The sequence below is a fragment of the Bombina bombina genome, chromosome 11 (assembly GCF_027579735.1).
Source record: "Bombina bombina isolate aBomBom1 chromosome 11, aBomBom1.pri, whole genome shotgun sequence".
Lineage (NCBI taxonomy): Eukaryota > Metazoa > Chordata > Amphibia > Anura > Bombinatoridae > Bombina > Bombina bombina.
The window spans coordinates 40,156,447-40,181,179 of NC_069509.1; the positions used below are offsets into that span (position 1 = coordinate 40,156,447).

The following is a 24,733-nucleotide window of genomic DNA, read 5'->3' on the forward strand; positions in this document are numbered from 1 at the left end:
AAAAAAAAAAAAAAAAACTTCCAAAAAACTTCCAAAAATAACTCCAATAACCGTGTTGAGGTAGTAAACGTGAAATAAAAAAGAAAAAACAAAATAGAATAATGTGGCGACTTAGGTCCAGAATCTTCCTCCTAGACCTGTGGGTAAAATAAAATACAATAGTGCAATAACGTCTAGATGCAATATAAAATAATCAGAAATGTGCTCACCAGTATGTCAACGCGTTTCGGCCCTCCTAGGCCTTTCTCCTGTACTTACTGTACCAGTGACAACTTACCTAAATCCTGCTTTATCAGCTGCACCTACCTGGTATCCCATACCAGTGTCAACACCTGTACCTACTGGGCTTCTGGTACCTGCTGAGTCTCCTGTACTTACTGTACCAGTGGCAACTCGCCTGAATTCTTCTGTGTCAGCTGCACCTACCTGGTATCTAGCATTATCAGCTGTAACTGCAGGGTTTCCTATGCCTGCTGTATCCCCTGAACCTTGCTGTTGGACTAATCTCCCAGTATCCAACCTTTGGCCTGTCCTTGGACTCTGCTCATGCTTTATCCCTTGGTACCTTGTTGATGGACTGATCTCATGATACCTGACCTTTGGCCAATTCTTAGTTTCAGCTCTTCTTGTTTTATTAATGTCTTTAACTGACTTTTTGTTTCCTTTGTATCTATTCCTGCACTTGAGTCCCACTCACCTAAATCTTCACAGGATAATTCAGCCAAAAAAATGGAACTCATACGAATTGTTGAAGACATCACCACCTTGACCTACAACTAACTGTGTGTCAGGTATGAGGTGTACAGCTTTAATTCTACCTCTACTTAAACCTGCTCCTCCCCTTTCCACCTGCCGATTAATGTTTAGAAGTACAGTGTTACTCCTTGTGAGAGGAAGCTAATCCTAAACCTCCAGGCTAATCCTTAATTCTGGGAATTTCCCAAAGAACCTTCTTCATACCCTCAAGCTCTGATAACCTAACTCTGACTATCACCTTTGCATCAGCTTGATTGGTACACTAACGACGTTATCAGCTGGCTGTGATCCAACACCTACCTTCCACAGCCGCACAGGCTCGCAAGCTAACTCACCGGATCTCCAACCCTACATGGTACATTACTTGTTCCTCTGCTTCACTTTGCTCTCACAAAGAGCCACCGAAGTCCGTTGCGGGAATTCCCCGCTCTGAGTTAACACAGTCTGTGTAATCCACTGCGCTCTCCCTCTGCCTGTCAGCAGATCCGCGCATCTGATTGGCCGGCCGGATCACACCCTCTTACACGCTGAACAGATGCTGCAGCCGAAGCACATCTCCCTCTGCCTGTCAGCAGATCCTCACATATAATTGGTCCTCCGGATCATACCCTCTGACACGCTGCACAGACGCTGCAGCCGAAGCACATCTCCCTCTACCACTTCACTTAGGCTCCGTCTGGAAGCTGCTCCTTGCAACCTCCCTGCTGACCAGCTTGTTTGCTTCACTGCATCTACCCTTAACCCCAAAGGCACTAAGACTGCATATTAAGTTATACTAAAAGTTGGCATCTAAAGGAAGGGTAACCAAACCCCTACTTCCTAATGAAAAGCAGTTAACTCTTTACTCCCCAAAGACTTTCAACTCTCTCTCTCTCTCCTGTAACAAGAAAACAAGGTTACTCTACAGGATTGACCAAACCCCTGATATATATTCCTAATAGACAATCTGCAGTTGTGATCCATCTCAACTAAAAGGGGTTATCTGACACTGTGGTAACCCAATCAGAAGGCATCCTGCAGATGAAAATAGACTAGAGCATCGACTTCAAAGCCCTCTGTAAGATTCTGTTCTCCCCTGCTCCATGTACGTGTGCTTCTAGGCCAGAAGCAGCAACAAACTATACATTTGAACCACAAGTTGCTATGCCTGAAATATTTAATGGCAATGTCTCAATATCAGACTTTTATCACTTCCGGACAGTTTCTCTTTTCTTTACAACCTAGAACTTACCATTTAGACTTTATACGAATTTGCACAGAATTTCTCTTCTTACTGGGGAACCACACTTATGGGCTCATCATTTTTAGCCACTCATAACCCTATCATGGAGTCATGGGATTACTTATTGCAAGGTTTGGAGTCGCAATATGAAGACCCAGTTAAGGCCTACACAGCTGAAACCAAAATACATGCTTGCAAACAGGGCTGGAGGGATGTGGAAGAGAATGTTACTGAATTCTGGCCCCTTGGCACATTATCTACCTGGAATGAAGCAACTCTCCTAGATCAGTTTAGGTTGATCCTATCTGAAGGATGAGCTTGCATTAGTGGAAGTTTCCGCCACCTTAGAAAGCCTAATCTCTTTGTCCATTCAAATTGACTGTCCTCTCAAAGAAAGACAGATGGAAATGGCATCTGCTCCTCCATGCAGACACCCTGTCTATCATCTGCCTACAACACCAGCTGTTAATACCACAGAGGTGCCTATGCAAAAATAGATGATCTTAGGCCCTCTCCCTGACTCAGAAAAACAACAAAGAAGGTCTTTTGAATTGATGCCTCTATTGTGGGAAACTTGGAACTGATTTGGTGTCCTCACCTGTATTTCCTCTGGTAGTTGGTCTCCTCTGGTTAAGGAGGCACAATTCACTTATTGATTGGGAAACAGTTAATTTCAGATCCCAGTTTTGTCTTCACCATTGCTTGGTTCCTCACATCCATTCCACTTTTCAACTACAATCACCATCCAGTACTGAACTACAACTCCCTGAGATGTACCAAGATTTTAAAGATGTCTTTGAGAAGAAAGGAGCTGATACTCTTTCTCCTCATAGGGAATTTGATTGAGCAATTCATCTCTTATCTGGGGCACGGAATCTCTTTGTCTGTATCTATCCTTTGTCTGAGTCAGACCTATGAGCAATATATTGTCAAGAACCTACAAAAAAGGCTTGTTTTGAAGGTCCAAGTCACCTGCCTGGGGGAGGAGTATTTTCCATTGGAAATAAAGATTGAGGTCTCTGTCCCTGTATAGATATCACTGTAAAAAAAAAAAAAAAAAAGTATAAGAGGAATACATTTTTTTAAAAATTATTATTATAAGATTGTTTACATTACAACAACAAAATATAATGTCAAATACATATCATAGCAATAATCGTATATTTTCATTGGTTCAAACCATTTTCAAAATAAGGAAGAGAAATGTATATTACATTTTATCTGTTTTAAATACACCCTCAAAAATACAATGTTCTCTTGTTATATACGTCTACTATAATGAGAGTCTTCTAATAAAATAATAAGAAATTAGAAAAAAAATATATATAGTTATAACTATAAATATAATTCTGATTATAATTCTGATTCCTCCCTATCTAAAAAAAAGCCTCCCAACATTAACCTAATACAGGAAATCTCATTACATTACTGGTAGGACATATCCTACTTTCTGTAAGGGTTTAAAGGGACAGTCAAGTCCAAAAAAAACTTTCATGATTTAAATAGGGTATGCAATTTTAAACAACTTCCCAATTTACTTTTATCACCAATTTTGCTTTGTTCTCTTGGTATTCTTAGTTGAAAGCTAAAACTAGGAGGTTCATATGCTAATTTCTTAGACCTTGAAGACTGCCTCTAATCTGAATACATTTTGACCACTAGAGGGCATTAGTTCACATGTTTCATATAGATAACATTGAGCTCATGCACGTAAACTGACCTAGGACTGAGCACTGATTGGCTAAACTGCATGTCTGTCAAAAGAACTGAAATAAGGGGGCAGTCAGCAAAAGCTTAGATACAAGATAATTACAGCGGTAAAAAGTATATTAATATAACTGTGTTGGTTGTGCAAAACTGGGGAATGGGTAATAAAGGGATTATCTTTCTTTTTAAACAACAAAAATTCTGGTGTTGACTGTCCCTTTAACATTTTCCTTTTGTATATCTAGCGTTTGGGCCATAATGATTCCCGACCATTTTTTTTATAAAGCTTTTAAATTGTCTTTTATTGTTTATTTCAACACTCATTTGTTCTATAATTTACTGGGAGTTAATTTTTTGCCCAAATTCGGAAATACCGGGATATTTTTCTGCTTTCCAGTACTGCAAGATTTACTTCCTAGCCACCTGTATAGCAGTAATTATTAATGCTTAGTCTTCCCTAACAGGGTGCATAGGAAAACTAAATAATATAATAATAGCAGGTGTAAGGGATATTTTCTGTCTCAAAAACTTATTAAGCCAAAACGAAACCTTCTTCCAAAACTGGAAGATCTTTGTGCAGTACCAAAAACAGTGGATGATATCTGTATATAGAGCACGACAATGATAACATTCCCCCTTAGAGTTTTATACCATTTAGCGAGCAGCTTAGGGGTAATGTATGAAAGATTAATAAGATAACTGTGTGTTTCTTTCCATGATGCATTATTGTACCCAACCATCAATATACTTTGCTTAACATCTTGAGGGGTCACCTCTGGGAGTATCGGCTTCCTCCAATAAAGGCTTCCCCCCAGGCCACGCCGTGATTGGAGGAAGCCGGATTCATCATTTCTGAAGTAAGAAGAGACTACCTGGGAGCGGGGGAATCGCTGCTCCAATGTTCCACGCTGCGACTGAAGCCCATGGCAAAAACATTTTTTGCTAAGAGGTGACGTTTTCACCTCTTAGCCAATAGCCGTGCACCAAGCTGGATTTACTGCACGGCTATTGGCTAAGAGGTGAAAATGTAATTTTGCCGTGGACTGCCGTAGCAGCTATGAACGGCGTAGGCGAACAATTAAAACAAATAAAGGAGCTTTCTACATAAGGTATCTTATACTCATGAATGAAAGTCCCCTTTGTTTCAATAGTCAATCCTAGCGTTTGTAAACTTTTCTTTAGTGCAGTGAAAAGCACTCACAACATGATTGCACAAAAAAATAACCAACTACATATTATATGAGAGTAAAATGGAAGTGGTATAGATTTAGCGCCATCTATATTAGCATTTAGAGTACCACTTGTAATCTAGGTTTATGGATTTACCGCTGCAAAGGAGTTAAAGGGACAGTAAAGTCATAATTAAACTTTCATGATTCAGATAGAGAATACAATTTTAAACAAATTTCCAATGTACTTCTATTATTTAATTTGTTTCCATCTCTTGTTATCTTTGCTGAAATGTTTATCTAGGAAAGCTCAGGAGCAGCAAAGAACCTAAGTTCTAGCTGCTGATTGGTGGCTGCATTTATATACCGATTGTCATTGGCTCACCCATGTGTTCAGTTAGAAACCAGTAGTGCACTGCTGCTGCTTCAACAAATGATACCAAGAGAATGAAGCAAGTTTGATAATAGAAGTAAACTAGAAAGTTGTTTAAAATTGTATGTTCTACCTAAATCATGAAAGAAAAATTTTGGGTTTCATGCCCCTTTAACCACAAAAGTAAACTCCCACTTGGATTATACTGTTACAATTTAAGGATATTCTGAATTTTGCTGATGTGATTGTATAAACCAAAATGTTCTTGTGCAATTCAGACAGAGAATACAATTTAAAAAAAGTTTTAAATGTACTTCTATCATCATATTTGCTCTATTCCTATGACGTTATTTGTATAGTAAACCCAGAGGAAGAACTTTTCTTCACTTTCTGCGATGAGATTTTTTTTAGTGAAATTATTTCTTCAGGTCATTTTTATATAAACTTCAATTTTAAATTAGGCAATTACACTAAAGCACCAGTTCAGTTGCAGTGTGTTGGTTAACTGGAGAATAAAGACATTTTTAAAGTTTTATAATATAGCTCAGTAGTTGAAAATTGCATTGCAAATTAGCTGCAGACAAAGAAAAGGAAATTGTAAAATGTCTCTTGAATAAATTAGTTTCCTTTTCTCTTTGTCTAACATAGAAATTTAGTAATAAAAAAGGTGCATTGATCATACGAATGTCTTTCGGGGTGGGTTTGAAATAATCTGAGAGCCAGTCAATAATAATTTCACTGCTGCTTTGCAGCGATACTGCATATTTGACTGTTCACTTCAAACAGCACTTTGCTCTGGAATCACTGTGATAAGAAAAACTTACACATTGCAGCCAAAGCAAAGCTCTGTTTGAAGAGAACAGTCTAATCTGGAGCAGCGCTGCAAAGCAAAAGTGCTAACAGTTCCTGTATGTGCCATGTTCTTTCTGCAGACATGATGCATTTTCTTCAATTACATCTCAGATCACTGCATGTTCTGCCTTGGGGATAGCAAATACCTCTGGGAGCACTAAATGGCAGGAAATGGTGCTTCCATCTAGTGCTCTTGCAAATGTATAACATTCTTACAAAACTGCTGCCATATGGTGCTCCTGAGCTTTTCAACAAAAGATACCAAGGGAACGACAAAACATTGACGAATAATTGTTTAAAATCTCATGCTCAAACTGAATCATGAAAGAAATAAAATGTGTATTTCATATCCCTTTAATGCATTTACCCATGTGTTTACATACTGTTCATTTAGTTGTAAATAATTTTATAGTACATTTAGGGAATTTGCCACGTTTCCTTTTCAGAAGATTATTAGAGCCTCCCTTATAACAACTCTTATAGCATTTGGCTGAGTTTCCTTGTTAGACCGGAATTCTAAGCTACTGAAACCTGGAATATTATTCTCTTGCTGCACAAAATCTTTGTTCTCGCATTATTATTTTGTGAAAATAATGACTGAATGGTGACATCTAAGGACAGCAAATAAACAATGTACTTTATTATTGTTTTGTCAATAGCAGAAACCCTTTGATGACTTCTGATACTGAAAACCCCATTAAATAACGGAGAAGGAAACTACAGTAACTGAAAAAGAAAGATGTTAGCGGAGCACGGTGGAATTATTTTGCTGCTGTTACTTCATCACACGTGTAAGTTGTAGGTCCCTGCTCAGGCACTAAGTCATTAAAGCTCCCTGCGTCTGTAAATGCTCACTAAATGATATGTAAGTTGTAGGTCCCTGCTCAGGCACTAAGTCATTAAAGCTCCCTGCGTCTGTAAATGCTCACTAAATGATATGTAAGTTGTAGGTCCCTGCTCAGGCACTAAGTCATTAAAGCTACCTGCGTCTGTAAATGCTCACTAAATGATATGTAAGTTGTAGGTCCCTGCTCAGGCACTAAGTCATTAAAGCTCCCTGCGTCTGTAAATGCTCACTAAATGATATGTAAGTTGTAGGTCCCTGCTCAGGCACTAAGTCATTAAAGCTCCCTGCGTCTGTAAATGCTCACTAAATGATATGTAAGTCAGTCACTGAATACACAACAGGAACGTTTTATATCCAAAGTTCCATGACTCACTGAGGGGCGTTTCCTGCATTTCTGTATGACAAGAGACAAGCACAGGAATCTGAGTTGTAAAAATAAATGTCTACAAATTATATATAATTCTATCATCTATCTAATCTATCTATCTATCTATCTATCTATCTATCTATCTATCTATCTATCTATCTATCTATCATCTATCTAGTTATACTGTAAATAGTAAAAAAAATAATGACATCTAGATAAATAATGATATTGCTTAAAAATTTCCCCCAAAAAGTACCTATACAATATTATCTTCTGTTATAGTAAAGACCCGGTGAAGTCAGAATTAAAGGAACAGTGTACTGTATTTTGTCTCTTCTTTCATTTGTTCATAACTATCAATTTACCTGCTAGAGTGTATTAAATCATTTACAAATAGTTCCTTTAACTTTATTTCAGCATTTGAAATAGATTATTTTGCCGGTGGTATCCCTACCTATACTGAAAGTTTCTATACTTAAAGGGACAGTCAACACTAATATTGCTATATTAATATACTTTTTAACATTCAAACCTCTAAATTTCAGTCTCTTATCATATGCTTTTTTTTATTTGCTTTTCACATAAAGGGATTATCTATCTTTTTAAAAAAATAACAATTCTGGTGTAGACTGTCCTTTTAAGTATAGGTTACAGAGCAGCTGTGTAAAGATAACCAGCAGAAGAAATTACACTCCCAGTGGGGAATAGGGAAAATAAAATGTTAATATTAAATTGTTCTTGCTAAGTACTGGGCTTTGGTAAACAGACATAGATAATACAAAGAAGTGCTTGTGTGTGTACAGAAAGTGATAAAATAAAGAGATCTGATTTCCATGCAAGAACAACCTATTTTCATGGGTGGTCGTTTCAAAGAACAAAACCATCTATTTTGTGTACAAAAATAAACCTAAATAAGCAATTTCACGTACATTTTTATACTCTGCAGCTGGTATAAAAAGTGGTTAGGACACATTTATGAAAGAACAAATTTACAGTATACTGTCCCTTTAAACTAAATTAACTTAGTTCTCTTGTTAAAGGGACATAATACTCATATACTAAATCCCTTGAAAGTGATGCAGTATAACTGTAAAAAGCTGACAAGAAAATATCACCTGAACTTCTCTATGTAAAAAAGGAAGATATTTTACCTAAAAAATTATTCAGTTTACCAGAGTAAGTGCTCTGGTAACAGCTGCAAGTTGGATTAAAAAAATAAACCCCAAAAAACCAGTAGCCAATCAGCATCAGCAGTGCTAATGCTATGCGTTGCTGTGATCTCATGAGATTTCATAGTAAACTTCCTTAAAGAGACAGTCTAGTCAAATTAAACATTCATGACTCAGATAGGGCAGGCAATTGTAAACACATTTCCAATTTACATTTATCATTAAATTTGCTTTCTTCTCTTGGTATTCTTTGACGAAAGATAAACCTAGTTAGGCGCATATGCTAATTTCTAAGCCCCTGAAGGTTGCCTCTTATCTCAGTGCATGTTTACAGTTTTTCACAGTTAGATAGTGCTAGTTCATGTGTGCCATAAAAGTAACAGTGTGCTCAGTCTCACAGAGATATTTACAAATCAGCACTGATTGGCTAAAATGCAAGTCTGTAAATAGCACTGAGATAAGGGAGCAGTCTGCAGAGGCTTAGATACAAGGTGATCACAGAGGTAAAAAGTATATTAATATCACAGTGTTGGTTATGGAAAACTGGAGAATGGGTAATAAAGAGATTATCGATCTTTTTAAACAATAAACATTCTGGAGTAGACTGTCCTTTTATACTGAGTGAGGAAATAACTTGACTGTGCCTGCACATGACAGATGTACGCTCCCTTGGAAGTCCTGGGACTAGCATCCTGATTGGCTGCTTAAAGTCCCTTTACAATGGGATGTGGCTAATGAGGAAAATTTAATGTAAAATATCTTCCTTTTTTACATAGAGATGTTCAGGGGATCATTTCTAGTCAGCTTTTTAAAGCTATGCTACATCACTTTCAAGTGCTTCAACATTTGGGTATCATGTCCCTTTAAAGAGCAACCCTAGGTGAGCTCAGGAGTGTGCACATGCATTTAGCCACGTGGCAACAATGTTTGCAACAGTGTTGATAGCAATGTTATATGTAGTTGCAAACACTGCTGCTAGATTGCTAAAAAACATGCACGCTCCTGAGCTCTTATCAGCCTAGCTAGCTTTATTCATCAACAAAGGATACAAGAGAATAAAGCAAATTTGATACAAACAGAACAACGCATATTAGAAAATAGAAGTAAATGATAAAGTTGCATGTTGTATATGAATCATGATAGTTTAATTTTAACTTTGCTATCTCTTTAAAATGTAGGAATATATAGCCAGAAATGCCAGAGAGAATATGTCTGCCTGCAGGAAAACAGGGACTTCAGCACAAAATAATTTTATTAAAGGGACACTGAACCCACATTTTTCTTTCGTGATTCAGATAGAGCAGCAATTTTAAGCAACTTTCTAATTTACTCCTATTATCAATTTTTCTTTGTTCTCTTGTTATCTTTATTTGAAAAAGAAAGTCCAGGACCCTGGACAGCACTTGTTTATTGGTGGATGAATTTATCCACCAATCAGCAAAAACAACCCAGGTTGTTCATCAAAAATGGTCCGGCATCTAAACTTACATTCTTGCTTTTCAAATAAAGATACCAAGAGAATGAAGAACATTTGATTATAGGAGTAAATTAGAAAGTTACTTAAAATTGCTGCTCTATCTGAATCACAAAATAAAAAAATTGGGTTCAGTGTCCCTTTAACAAGCCTACATTTAAATAGATGCATTGTACTGAATGGTTCACTTTGAAAAGAAAGAAAATACCTTGTAATTACAAGACACCTCTGGGGCCCCATCCGATATGCAGTGTCGCCCGCAGAAGCCGGCGACGCCAGATTTTGCGCGGGTTTGGTATCACATATATGGCGTAACATAGAAGTTACACTCGTATATTTCTGCCTTCGCCCGTAGTTTTTTTGGCCCATAGACTGATATAGAAAACACGCGCAATTTGGTATCCAATATACAGCGTAAGGACATACGTGGCGAAAATGGAGAAATCTTACTCCATTTTCACCTCGCCACAAAATGCAGGCGTAGCAAGCCTTGCGCTGAGTATTGGAGCACCGTAACTCCCTAAACTGCCTGCAAAATGAAACCTAACACCTAACGTATGCGCAATGTCTATCTACCTGTCAACCGCAATCCCCCACCGCAATACCTAATAAAGTGTTTAACCCCTAAACCGCTGCTCCCGGACCCCGCCGCCACCTACATTAAATGTATTACCCCCTAATCGGACCCCCCTACATCGCCGCCACCTACATTAAATATATTAACCTCTAATCTGACCCCCCTACACTGCCGCCACCTATATTAAATTTATTAACCCCTAATCTGACCCCCCTACACCGCCGCCACCTATATTAAATATATTAACTCCTAATCTGACCCACCTACACCGCCGCCACCTATATTAAATTTATTAACCCCTAATCTGACCCCCTACACCGCCGCCACCTATATTAAATGTATTAACCCCTAATCTGACCCCCCTACATCGCCGCCACCTACATTAAATATATTACCCCCTAATCTGACCCCCCTACACCGCCGCCACCTATATTAAATTTATTAACCCCTAATCTGACCCCCCTACACCGCCGCCACCTATATTAAATTTATTAACCCCTAATCTGACCCCCCTACACCGCCGCCACCTATATTAAATGTATTAACCCCTAATCTGACCCCCCTACACCGCCACCACCTATATTAAATATATTAACCCCTAATCTGACCCCCCTACACCACCGCCGCCTATATTAAATATATTAACCCCTAATCTGACCCCCCTACACCGCCGCCACCTACATAAAATATATTAACCCCTAAACCTAAGTCTAACACAACCTAACTTAATTATTATTTAAATAAATCTAAATAATATAAATATTATTAACTAAATTATTCCTATTTAAAACTAAATACTTACCTATAAAATAAACCCTAAGATAGCTACAATATAATTAATAATTACATTGTAGTTATTTTAGGGTTTATATTTATTTTACAGGTAACTTTGTATTTATTTTAACTAGGTACAATAGCTATTAAATATTTATTAACTATTTAATAACTTCCTAGTTAAAATAAAGACAAATGTACCTGTAAAATAAATCCTAACCTAAGTTACAAATACACCTAACACTACACTATCAATAAATTAATTAAATAAACTACAATTATCTAAACTAAAATACAATTAAATAAACTAAACTATATTAAAAAACAAACACTAAATTACAAAAAATAACAAAAAATATTACAAGAAGTTTAATCTAATTACACCTAATCTAAGCTCCCTAATAAAATAAAAAGCCCACCAAAATAATAAAATTTCCCTACCCTAAACTAAATTACAAATAGCCCTTAAAAGGGCCTTTTGCGGTGCATTGCCCCAAAGTAATCAGCTCTATTAGCAGCACTTAAAAGGGCCTTTTTGCGGGGCATTGCCCCAAAGTAATCAGCTCTTTTACCTGTAAAAAAAAAAACAATCCTCCCCCATTACAACCCACCACCCACACATCCCTACTCTAAAACCCACCCGATCCCCCCTTAAAAAAACCTAAGTCTAACCCCCAAGTGGTCCTTACCTGTCCTGAAGACCGGCGGAGAAGGTCCTGTTCCAGGCGGTGAAGTCTTCTTCCAAGCGGTGGCCTCTTCTTCTTCCAGGAACCAGCCGGTGTGGAGTGGAGGAGTTGAAGACTGATGACCGCGGAGCTGAAGACCATCGACTCTGGAACTGAAGACCGGCAATGCTGGAACTGAAGATCGGCAACGCTGGAACTGAAGACCGCGGAGCCATGGAGCGTGGATGATCCTCTTCATATGATCTCCGCCATACACTGAATAGGAATTCAAGGTACGCAATTAAAAATGGCGTCCCTTGAATTCCTATTGCCTGATTTGAGCCTTCAAATTCAAATCAGCCAATCAGATGAGAGCTACTGTAATTCTATTGGCTGATTTGAATAGCCAATAGCATAAGAACTACTGTAATTCTATTGGCTGATTTGAATAGCCAATAGAATGTCAGATGTGCACTCCTTGCCCAGTGTGCTTAGAGGAATATGGCTGCACCTCACTGACGATGCCCATAGAAGGCCAAAAATGATCGTCTAGAGATGTCCCCTAGGTGTTCCTTGTTCAGAGGAGAATTGCCTAGTATTTCGGGGTTGGACTGACCTTACTTGGTGCGAATCAAGGAGGAAGGAGAACAGCACACCTGTTTGTGGGGCACGAAGTAAGATTTGCCAAATCTTTTCAATCCAAGTGATCATACATCCAAGAACTTCAGCTACCAAAATAAATCTTTGTGTTTAAAAGACCTTTATTCTCATTTAGTTGGATCCAAAGGTTTACAGGAACTTACTTGGCCGGATCAGACTGATATACTTTAGGAATGTTTTCCTCTGTGAAAACTAGAAATGGGCTAAAAGAGGCTGCTCCTGGGTGGCTACTCACCATGGAACTAGCTTATGAGCTGTTGCTCATTCCTAGTAGAGTGCTTCTCTATTTCTATGTAAAAATAACATGAACATATTCAGATGCTGCTTTTTTATATGGATGACACAAGATGTTTGAGTACAGTGCTCCTTTAGTATAGATCTCAACCGTGGTACATCCACGTCCTGCTCACTAATGTTATGGCCTTTGTGTCGTTATAGATGCACTGGAAGTGACTGTTCCACCATCTACAAATGCTTTTGTTGGGACCAGTATTCTTCTGCCTTGTACATTCCGTGTGGATAACCAACCTATAAATCCCAAGTACCTTGCCATTTTCTGGCACTTTGGTGAAACAGAGCTGCTTAAATATGACAGCAAAGGGACAGTTCTGACAACCTCAAGGGCGACTATAGATGACCAGGCCATATTACAAGGCAATGCCTCTCTGACTATTCCTGGTGTAACTGTATCTGATGAAGGAACCTACAAGTGTCTAGTTATTTACAGCCCCAACAGACAAGAAAAGCGAATAAGGTTGAATATTAAAGGTAAGTACTTATGTGTAAAATTGCAGTATATTTTAATTTGTTTTTTCTTTTGTTAGACTAGCTTTCTTGTAACTCACCTTTTTTGACCAATATTTCCTAAGATCAGTAGCAAATCTTCAAAATTCATAACCTTATAAGTAAATATTTGCATGTGCACTGGGCACTCTGGTTTACAGATGAAGTGTAGAAGAATAAATATGACTCATATATTCCATATGAATTATGTGTTGTTGACTGAAATTGAGCATATTGCTTTAAGAGTTACACAATTATATGTGCCTAATTAGTGATAGGGCCTACAAATATGTCCTTGTTAGAGTGCTGAACTATGCTATGTGAATAAGTGCAGAGAGAATCCCGAAACGCGTATGGCATGATGCACTCAGCCTGACCGAGGTTATAACTGGATTTGCACTTGTTTTATGTGCCTACATTTGTTTTTACTTGCATCTAATAAAAAATCATATATTTTTAAACTTTATGTTATGGTAATGAGACTGGAAGTACGGATTACTTGTTCCTGTAGAAGAATAAATAGGTGTAAAATTTACAACATTTCCAAGACAGTATCTGGGATGGGAGGCTTGGTGTAAGTCAGGGTGATCTGAGAGTGAAGCTACCACAACAGAGGGAAGAGTCAGAGTGGTTGGAGTAAGAGTAACACATTTTGCTATGTGAAGAACATTGGAATATGAAATATTAATGTTTCATGTCGGGTTAGTGCACTTGAGAAAACATGATCGGATTTGCCTGCTCCATTGACTTCTATGGGGGAATACGTTAATGCTGTTGCAATATTCGAATTTCAGTATTTTGCACATGTGTCTCCTGAATTTACCATTAGTCCCAAATGTATGTTAGAGAAAATATGGAGGTTTATCTGTATACAATGGGAGCCTCGTCTGTTGCTTAATTACTAGGGAATTACTCAGTTACTCAGCTATGAGAAGAAGATCATTTAAGTCATTAGGGCTAGGTTAGGAGTAGAGCGCTATTTATTGCTCCTGCTCGTTTGTTAACTTTGCTAGAAGTAAGCTTTTTGCGTGCATAAGGCAGAACGTGTATTACAAGTTGAAAAAAATCTTGTGGGAAAAAATCCTGTGGGAAAAAACCTGTGGAAAAAAGAAATAGAACAAATGTGTAGAACATTAAAAAATAAATCCTCTAAAAGAAATAAGGCTTACCAGTGCAGGTCTATGCGTTTCGGCCCTCTCTAGGGCTTTATCAAGTCTTGATAAAGGCCTAGAGAGGGCCGAAACGCGTAGACCTTCTTTTTCCACAGGTTTTTTCCCACAAGATTTTTTTCTACCTTGGCCTAGTACTTGTTGGTTAAACGACAGTCACTAGGAGCATATAGACATTATTACCACTGAATATTTTGCAACACAGCCACATCAAGTTTATCGTTTTGTTCTGTCACCGTTTCATCTTATTTGGATTACCTACACTCTCACTACTTCACAGGATTTGACACCATTGTTTGTTTAATTTTTAGGATTTATTATCACATTGCTTTTGGATATTTTCGGAGTAATTTTTTGAGATTTTTTATTCACTAGGATCATTTACTTATTGACTTTTTCACTGGTCACATTTGCATATTCACTGTTTGTCTACCCCTTGGACAATTGCTTTGATTTTATCTCCGCTGAGTTCTTTTAATAACCATTTGTGCAGCAGATTATCTTATCATTATTTTATTTTATTGTTATTTTTTTGCTTTTATTGTAATTGTATGCATGGATCTGTGCTATTTTTAAATTTGTAATTATTGTTTAATAAATGTTTTAATCCTATTATCTTAATCCTATATTTTATACCTGTACCTTAGCCTCCGTTTGTTTGGCGCCTGGGCACACTCTTTACATTTGTCCCAATAGTACAAATGGTATATTGCAATACATACAATGTTATAGTGTTCCCCATTTGTGGATTTTTTTTTATTTTTTTTTTAAATAAAATGTTGTTCATTACCTTAAAGGGACATTGTACACAAGATTTGTCTTTGCATAAATGTTTTGTAGATGATCCATTTATATAGCTTATCTGGGAGTGTTTTTGTAAAAAAGTATATTTTTGCTTATTTTTAAATAATATTGTGCTGATTTTCAGACTCCTAACCAAGCCCTAATGTTTTAGATGTATACTGATGTCTATTGAGTCCATGTTATGTAATGGGACTTTTCATATGAGGGGGGGGGGGGTCTGCCTGTTCCTGCTTTCCCAGCCTAACCTCATCAACAGTGCTAAACTGGGAGCTTCTAAGTAAGTTTTTAAAAGGCTTTATACTGGATTTTTATATCAGTATCTGTGCTTATTCTTCTTTATAGTAGTGTCTATTACATGCAGTTATATGAAAATTGGTGTATACTGCCCCATTACATTGTTTTTATTCCATTTTTTCATTTTAAAAACTGTGGGGGCAGGGTTGGGGTGGGGATTGGGTAGAGTTGGAGGTGGGATAGGGCGGGGTTGTGGGTAGGGATGGGACGGGGTTGTGGGTAGGGATGGGGCGGGGTGGGATTGGGAGCGAGGAGACAGGGGGTCCAATTTTGACATCCTTCCTCGGACTCCGCAATGGCTAGGGCTGGCCCCCCGGGTTACTTCATAATGCTAGCAGTGACTTCATAATGCCACCCCCTGCTACTTCATAATGACACTCAGCTACCTCATAATGCCACCCTGCTATTTCATAATGCCACATGTCTACTTCATAATACCACCCTGCTACTTCAAAATGCCACCCAGTTACTTCATAATACCACCTGACTACTTCATAATGTCACCCAGTTAACTCATAATACCACCTGACTACTTCATAATGTCACCCAGTTACTTCATAATACTACCTGACTACTTCATAATGTCACCCAGTTACTTCATAATACCACCTGACTACTTCATAATGTCACCCAGTTACTTCATAATATCACCCGGGTACTTCATAATACCAACTGACTACTTCATAATGTCACCCAGTTACTTCATAATACCACCTGACTACTTCATAATGTCACCCAGTTACTTCATAATACCACCTGACTACTTCATAATGTCACCCAGTTACTTCATAATATCACCCGGGTACTTCATAATACCAACTGACTACTTCATAATGTCACCCAGTTACTTCATAATACCACATGACTACTTCATAATGTCACCCAGTTACTTCATAATACCACCTGACTACTTCATAATGTCACCCAGTTACTTCATAATACCAACTGACTACTTCATAATACCACCCTACTACTTCATAATACCAACCGACTACTTCATAACACCACCCAGTTACTTCATAATACCAACTGACTACTTCATAATACCACCCAGTTACTTCATAATGCCACCCTACTACTTCATAATACCACCCAGTTACTTCATAATGCCACCCTACTACTTCATAATACCACCCAGTTACTTCATAATGCCACCCTACTACTTCATAATACCACCTGACTACTTCATAATACCACCCTACTACTTCATAATACCACCTGCCTACTTCATAATACCACCCTACTACTTCATAATACCACCTAACTACTTCATAATACCACCTGACTACTTCATAATACCACCTGACTACTTCATAATACCACCTGACTACTTCATAATACCACCCTACTACTTCATAATACCACCTAACTACTTCATAATACCACCTGACTACTTCATAATACCACCCTACTACTTCATAATACCACCTAACTACTTCATAATACAACCTAACTACTTCATAATACCACCTGACTACTTCATAAAACCACCTGACTACTTCATAATACCACCTGACTACTTCATAACACCACCTAACTACATCATAATACCACCTAACTACTTCATAATACCACCTAACTACTTCATAATACCACCTGACTACTTCATAATACCATCTGACTACTTCATAATACCACCCTACTACTTCATAATACCACCCAGTTACTTCATAATGCCACCCTACTACTTCATAATACCACCTGACTACTTCATAATACCTCCCAGTTACTTCATAATGCCACCCTACTACTTCATAATACCACCTGACTACTTCATAATACCACCCAGTTACTTAATAATGCCACCCTACTACTTCATATTACCACCTGACTACTTCATAATATCACCCAGTTACTTCATAATATTACCAAGTTACATCATAATGTCACCCAGCTACCTTATAATGTCACCCAGCTACTTTATAATGTCACACTGCTACTTTATAATGTCACCCAGCTACTTTATAATGCCACCCACCTGGCTACATTTTCTGTGGAAAACACTGTGCGTGATTACTAAAGATGCAAAATAGATTATTATCGTATAAGATAATTTTTCTAAGAATACATTTTTTAATGTTATAGAATTAGTTAGGAATATGAACAACCATTTGTTATGGACTAGTAATTAAAATTGGAAGCAAATGATTATTTTTTATTAATATTTTAATTTTTGCTACTGTTGAAATGGTTTTGTTATTAATTACAGCATACCGCTATAGTATAGAAAAACAACAAAATGATTATCGTGTCACTTATTGTTTTCCTTGTACAAAGGGATCAATCTAAATAACTAATATACATTATCACATCTGTGAAGAAAAAAAATCAAATACATGATGCACAAAATGTTTTATACTTTAATGGTGATTTTCTATTGCCATCAATCAGCAGGCGCTACCCAAGTGCTGATCCGAAAATGGGCCGGCTCCTATGCTTACATTCCTGCTTTTTCAAATAAAGATAGCAAGAGGACGAAGAATAAATTGATAATAGGAGTAAACTTGTATGTTCTATCTGAATCATGAACGAAAAAAAATTGGGTTTAGTATCCCTTTAATTTTAAAAGTCAAAAGGCTCATATATACTGTATATTATGGTACGGTACTGTCCTCTTTATTTTGGTGGCAATTGGGGACACTTTTTATTTTTAAGCAAAGGTCTGACCCTAGCACAAAGTGAAAACGCCCTTAAAGGGACACTGTACCCAAATTTTATCTTTTGTAATTCAGAAAGAGCATGCAATTTTAAGCAACTTTCTAATTTACTCCTATTATCAATTTTTCTTCGTTCTCTTGCTATCATTATTTGAAAAAGAAGGCATCTAAGCTTTTTTTTGGTTTCAGTACTCTGGACAGCACTTTTTTATTGGTGGATGAATTTATCCACCAATCAGCAAGGACAACCCAGGTTGTTCACCAAAAATGGGCCGGCATCTAAATTAACATTCTTGCATTTCAAATAAAGATACCAAGAGAATGAAGAAAATTTGATAATAGAAGTAAATTAGAAAGTTGCTTAAAATTTCATGCTCAATCTGAATCACGAAAGAAAATTTTTGGGTACAGTGTCCCTTTAACCCCTTAGTGACCAGACCACTTTTCAATTTGTTGACCATCTGGGACCAAGGCTATTTTTGCATTTCTGCGATGTTTGTATTTAACTGTAATTTTCCTCTTACTCATTTACTGTACCCACACATATTATATACTGTTTTTCTCGCCATTAAATGGACTTTCTAAAGATACCATTTTTTTCATCATATCTTATAATTTACTATAAAAAAAAATATAAAATATGAGGAAAAAATGAAAAAAAATGCACTTTTTCTAACTTTGAGCCCCAAAATCTCTTACACATCTACAACCACCATAAAATACCAATGCTAAACAGTTTCTAAATTTTGTCCTGAGTTTATAAATACCCAATGTTTACATGTTCTTTGCTTTTTTTGCAAGTTATAGGGCAATAAGTACAAGTAGCACTTTGCTATTTCAAAACCATGTTTTTTCAAAATTGGCGATAGTTACATTGTAACACCAATATCTGTCATGAATCCCTGAATAACCCTTCAAATGTATATATTTTTTAAAAGAAGACAACCTAAGGTATTAAACTTGGGGTATTTTGACTTTTTTCATGCAACCATTTTACCACCAATCTATGCCAAAGTTTGGGGGGGAAAAAAAAATAATTTGATTTTTTGACAAAATAGCAATTTAAGAATACATTTACTGATAATATTAAGGGTTACTGCCAAATAACACCCTCATATGTCTTCAGCAGCATCTCCTGGGTACAGTGATACCACCCATGTATAGGTGTGTCGGGTTCTCGGGGGGCTAAAAGCTCTTATTTTTAGGGAGCGCATTCCAGTTTTTCAACTTGGAATTTTCACATCGGTCATCATGCACCCATGTCCTATTTGGGACATTTCTGAAGCTGGTCAATGGAATTTACCCCCATCAAACCATATATTTTTGAAAAGTAGACACCCTAGGGTATTTCAAATGCTTGTATTTTAACACTTTCCATGCACTAATTCAACCACCAGTCTTTGTCAAACTTTTGGGTAGTCATTATTTTGTGTTATTTTTCACACACATTGTACTTTAGGCATGGATTCTCAGTTCCTGTTATGTGTTACTGCCAAAAAAAACCTCAATATGTGTTCAACAACATCTCCTGAGTACAGTGATACCACCCATGTATAGGTGTGTCGGGTTCTCTGGGGGCTAAAAGGCCTTAATTTTAGGAAGCGCATTCCAGTTTTTCAACTTGGAATTTTCACATCGGTCATCATGCACCCATGTCCTATTTGGGACATTTCTGAAGCTGGCAAATGGAATTTACCCCCATCAAACCATATATTTTTGAAAAGTAGACACCCTAGGGTATTTCAAATGCTGGTATTTTAACACTTTCCATGCACTAATTCAACCACCAGTCTTTGTCAAACTTTTGGGTAGTCATTTTTTTGTGTTATTTTTCACACACATTGTATTTTAGGCATGGATTCTCAGTTCCTGTTATGTGTTACTGCCAAAAAGCACCTCAATATGTGTTCAACAACATCTCCTGAGTACAGCGATACCACCTATGTATAGGTGTGTTGGGTTCTCTGGGGGCTAGAAGGCCTTATTTTTAGGAAGCGCATTCCAGTTTTTCAACTTGGAATTTTCACATCGGTCATCATGCACCCATGTCCTATTTGGGACATTTCTGAAGCTGGTCAATAATATTTACCCCCATCAAACCATATATTTTTGAAAAGTAGACACCCTAGGGTATTTCAAATGCTTGTATTTTAACACTTTCCATGCACTAATTCAACCACCAGTCTTTGTCAAACTTTTGGGTAGTCATTATTTTGTGTTATTTTTCACACACATTGTACTTTAGGCATGGATTCTCAGTTCCTGTTATGTGTTACTACCAAAAAAAAACCTCAATATGTGTTCAACAACATCTCCTGAGTACAGTGATACCACCCATGTATAGGTGTGTCGGGTTCTCTGGGGGCTAAAAGGCCTTAATTTTAGGAAGCGCATTCCAGTTTTTCAACTTGGAATTTTCACATCGGTCATCATGCACCCATGTCCTATTTGGGACATTTCTGAAGCTGGTCAATGGAATTTACCCCCATCAAACCATATATTTTTGAAAAGTAGACACCCTAGGGTATTTCAAATGCTTGTATTTTAACACTTTCCATGCACTAATTCAACCACCAGTCTTTGTCAAACTTTTGGGTAGTCATTATTTTGTGTTATTTTTCACACACATTGTACTTTAGGCATGGATTCTCAGTTCCTGTTATGTGTTACTGCCAAAAAAAACCTCAATATGTGTTCAACAACATCTCCTGAGTACAGTGATACCACCCATGTATAGGTGTGTCGGGTTCTCTTGGGGCTAAAAGGCCTTAATTTTAGGAAGCGCATTCCAGTTTTTCAACTTGGAATTTTCACATCGGTCATCATGCACCCATGTCCTATTTGGGACATTTCTGAAGCTGGTCAATGGAATTTACCCCCATCAAACCATATATTTTTGAAAAGTAGACACCCTAGGGTATTTCAAATGCTTGTATTTTAACACTTTCCATGCACTAATTCAACCACCAGTCTTTGTCAAACTTTTGGGTAGTCATTATTTTGTGTTATTTTTCACACACATTGTATTTTAGGCATGGATTCTCAGTTCCTGTTATGTGTTACTGCCAAAAAAAACCTCAATATGTGTTCAACAACATCTCCTGAGTACAGTGATACCACCCATGTATAGGTGTGTCGGGTTCTCTGGGGGCTAAAAGGCCTTAATTTTAGGAAGCGCATTCCAGTTTTTCAACTTGGAATTTTCACATCGGTCATCATGCACCCATGTCCTATTTGGGACATTTCTGAAGCTGGTCAATGGAATTTACCCCCATCAAACCATATATTTTTGAAAAGTAGACACCCTAGGGTATTTCAAATGCTTGTATTTTAACACTTTCCATGCACTAATTCAACCACCAGTCTTTGTCAAACTTTTGGGTAGTCATTATTTTGTGTTATTTTTCACACACATTGTACTTTAGGCATGGATTCTCAGTTCCTGTTATGTGTTACTGCCAAAAAACACCTCAATATGTGTTCAACAACATCTCCTGAGTACAGTGATACCACCCATGTATAGGTGTGTTGGGTTCTCTGGGGGCTAGAAGGCCTTATTTTTAGGAAGCGCATTCCAGTTTTTCAACTTGGAATTTTCACATCGGTCATCATGCACCCATATCCTATTTGGGACATTTCTGAAGCCGGTCAATGAAATTTACCCCCATAAAACCATATATTTTTGAGAAGTAGACCCCCTAGGGTATTTGAAATGCTGGTATTTTCACACTTTCCATGAACTTATTTAACCACCAGTCTTTGTCAAACTTTTGGGTAGTCATTTTTTTGTGTTATTTTTCACACACATTGTACTTTAGGCATGGATTCTCAGTTCCTGTTATGTGTTTACTGCCAAAAAACACCTCAATATGTGTTCAACAACATCTCCTGAGTACAGTGATACCACCCATGTATAGGTGTGTTGGGTTCTCTGGGGGCTAAAAGGCCTTATTTTTAGGAAGCGCATTCCAGTTTTTCAACTTGGAATTTTCACATCGGTCATCATGCACCCATGTCCTATTTGGGACATTTCTGAAGCCGGTCAATGAAATTTACCCCCATAAAACCATATATTTTTGAGAAGTAGACACCCTAGGGTATTTGAAATGCTGGTATTTTCACACTTTCCATGAACTTATTTAACCACCAGTCTTTGTCAAACTTTTGGGTAGTCATTTTTTTTGTGTTATTTTTCACACACATTGTACTTTAGGCATGGATTCTCAGTTCCTGTTATGTGTTTACTGCCAAAAAACACCTCAATATGTGTTCAACAACATCTCCTGAGTACAGTGATACCACCCATGTATAGGTGTGTTGGGTTCTCTGGGGGCTAGAAGGCCTTATTTTTAGGAAGCGCATTCCATTTTTTACACTTCCCATTTTCACATCCCATGCACCCATGTTCTATTTAAGACATTTCTGAAGCCGGCCAATGTAATTTACCCCCATAAAACCATATATTTTTGAAAAGTAGACATCCTAGGGTATTTCAAATGCAGGTGTTTTAACACTTTCCATACACTAATTCAACCACTAGTCTTTGTCAAACTATTGGGCATTCATTTCTTTGTGTTATTTTTCACATACATTGTACTTTAGACATGGATTCACAGCTCCTGTTATGTGTTACTACCAAAGAAGACACCAATATGTGGTCACCAACATCTCCTGAGTTCAGTGATACCACCTATGCATAGGTTTGGTGGCTTGTTTGGGCGGTGCAATGCCAAATGTCTGACATGTGTTTGTGATTTTTTTTCACATTTAACATATTTTCTTTGCCTATCGTCTTTTTTTGGGGGTCTTTTAACATACCCCAATTTATTTGTTTTCCATAAATGTGATTATATTTAAAAAGTTGACCCCCCAAGGTATTATACATGGAGTGGTTTGATGACTTTGATGCAACCGTTTTAGCCCAAAAAATTGGAGAAAGTATATGGTGGTAATTTTTCAATTTTCATTGTTACAGACACATTGCTTTTTTACTATGATTTAGGAGAGACTGTTGTAAGTTATTGCAAAAGAATACTTTAGGTTGTTTTCTGCAAGGCACCCTGAGTACACCTATGCCCCCCATGCATAGGTTTGCCAGGATTTTGGGAAGGTTATGTTACATGATTTTAGTTATTAAAAATGAGAGTATTTCTTCTGATAGGCCTATCTTTAGTTTGGGGCCTATCACATACCCCACTTTTATTTATTGCATTCAAAGTGTATATTTTTTAAATGTTGACACCCCAAGGTATTGTATATGGTGTGCTTTGATGCCTTTGAAGCAACCGTTTTAGCCCAAAAAATTGGAGAAAGTATATGGTGGTAATTTTTCAATTTTCATTTTTACAGACACATTGCTTTTTGACTATGATTTAGGAGAGATTGTTGTAAGTTATTGCAAAAGAATACTTCAGGTTGTTTTCTGCAAGGCACCCTGAGTACACCTATGCCCCCCATGCATAGGTTTGCCAGGATTTTGGGAAGGTTATGTTACAATTTTATGACTTGTGATTTTAGTTATTAAAAATGAGAGTATTTCTTCTGATAGGCCTATCTTTAGTTTGGGGCCTATCACATACCCCACTTTTATTTATTACATTCAAAGTGTATATTTTTTAAATGTTGACACCCCAAGGTATTGTATATGGTGTGCTTTGATGCCTTTGAAGCAACCGTTTTAGCCCAAAAAATTGGAGAAAGTATATGGTGGTAATTTTTCAATTTTCATTGTTACAGACACATTGCTTTTTTACTATGATTTAGGAGAGACTGTTGTAAGTTATTGCAAAAGAATACTTCAGGTTGTTTTCTGCAAGGCACCCTGAGTACACCTATGCCCCCCATGCATAGGTTTGCCAGGATTTTGGGAAGGTTATGTTACAATTTTATGACTTGTGATTTTAGTTATTAAAAATGAGAGTATTTCTTCTGATAGGCCTATCTTTAGTTTGGGGCCTATCGCATACCCCACTTTTATTTATTGCATTCAAAGTGTATATTTTTTAAATGTTGACACCCCAAGGTATTGTATATGGTGTGCTTTGATGCCTTTGAAGCAACCGTTTTAGCCCAAAAAATTGGAGAAAGTGTATGGTGGTAATTTTTCAATTTTCATTTTTACAGACACATTGCTTTTTGACTATAATTTAGGAGAGACTGTTGTAAGTTATTACAAAAACATACTTCAGGTTGTTTTCTGCAAGGCACCCTGAGAACACCTATGTCCCCCATGCATAGGTTTGACAGGGTTTTGGTTAAAAAAAAAACAGGCCCAATTTTAGAAAAAAATAGAGTAGTGAAATGTAAAAATCTGGCACAGTAAAAGTAAAAAAAACAAAAAAACATCTAACTATAAACATAACCAAAAAAAATATATATATATGTAACAGCAAATGTATTTATTTTTTAAAAAAT

General features: G+C 37.2%; 1 protein-coding gene across 3 annotated transcripts in view; it reads left to right on the plus strand.

The window, feature by feature from the left end:
- The window catches only part of LOC128642023 (uncharacterized), a 229,572-nt gene that overhangs the window by 20,642 nt on the left and 184,197 nt on the right, over positions 1-24,733 (plus strand). Inside the window, exons 1-3 of one of the 3 annotated variants that reach the window (XM_053694657.1) lie at positions 1,220-2,993; positions 6,742-6,870; positions 13,051-13,380. In XM_053694657.1, coding sequence (XP_053550632.1) covers positions 6,819-6,870; positions 13,051-13,380 — 382 coding nt within the window. In that variant the 5' untranslated portion in view covers positions 1,220-2,993; positions 6,742-6,818. Of the gene's footprint in view, positions 1-1,219; positions 2,994-6,738; positions 6,871-13,050; positions 13,381-24,733 lie in introns of those variants that run through there. The other 2 variants (XM_053694659.1, XM_053694658.1) reach the window with 2 other exon arrangements.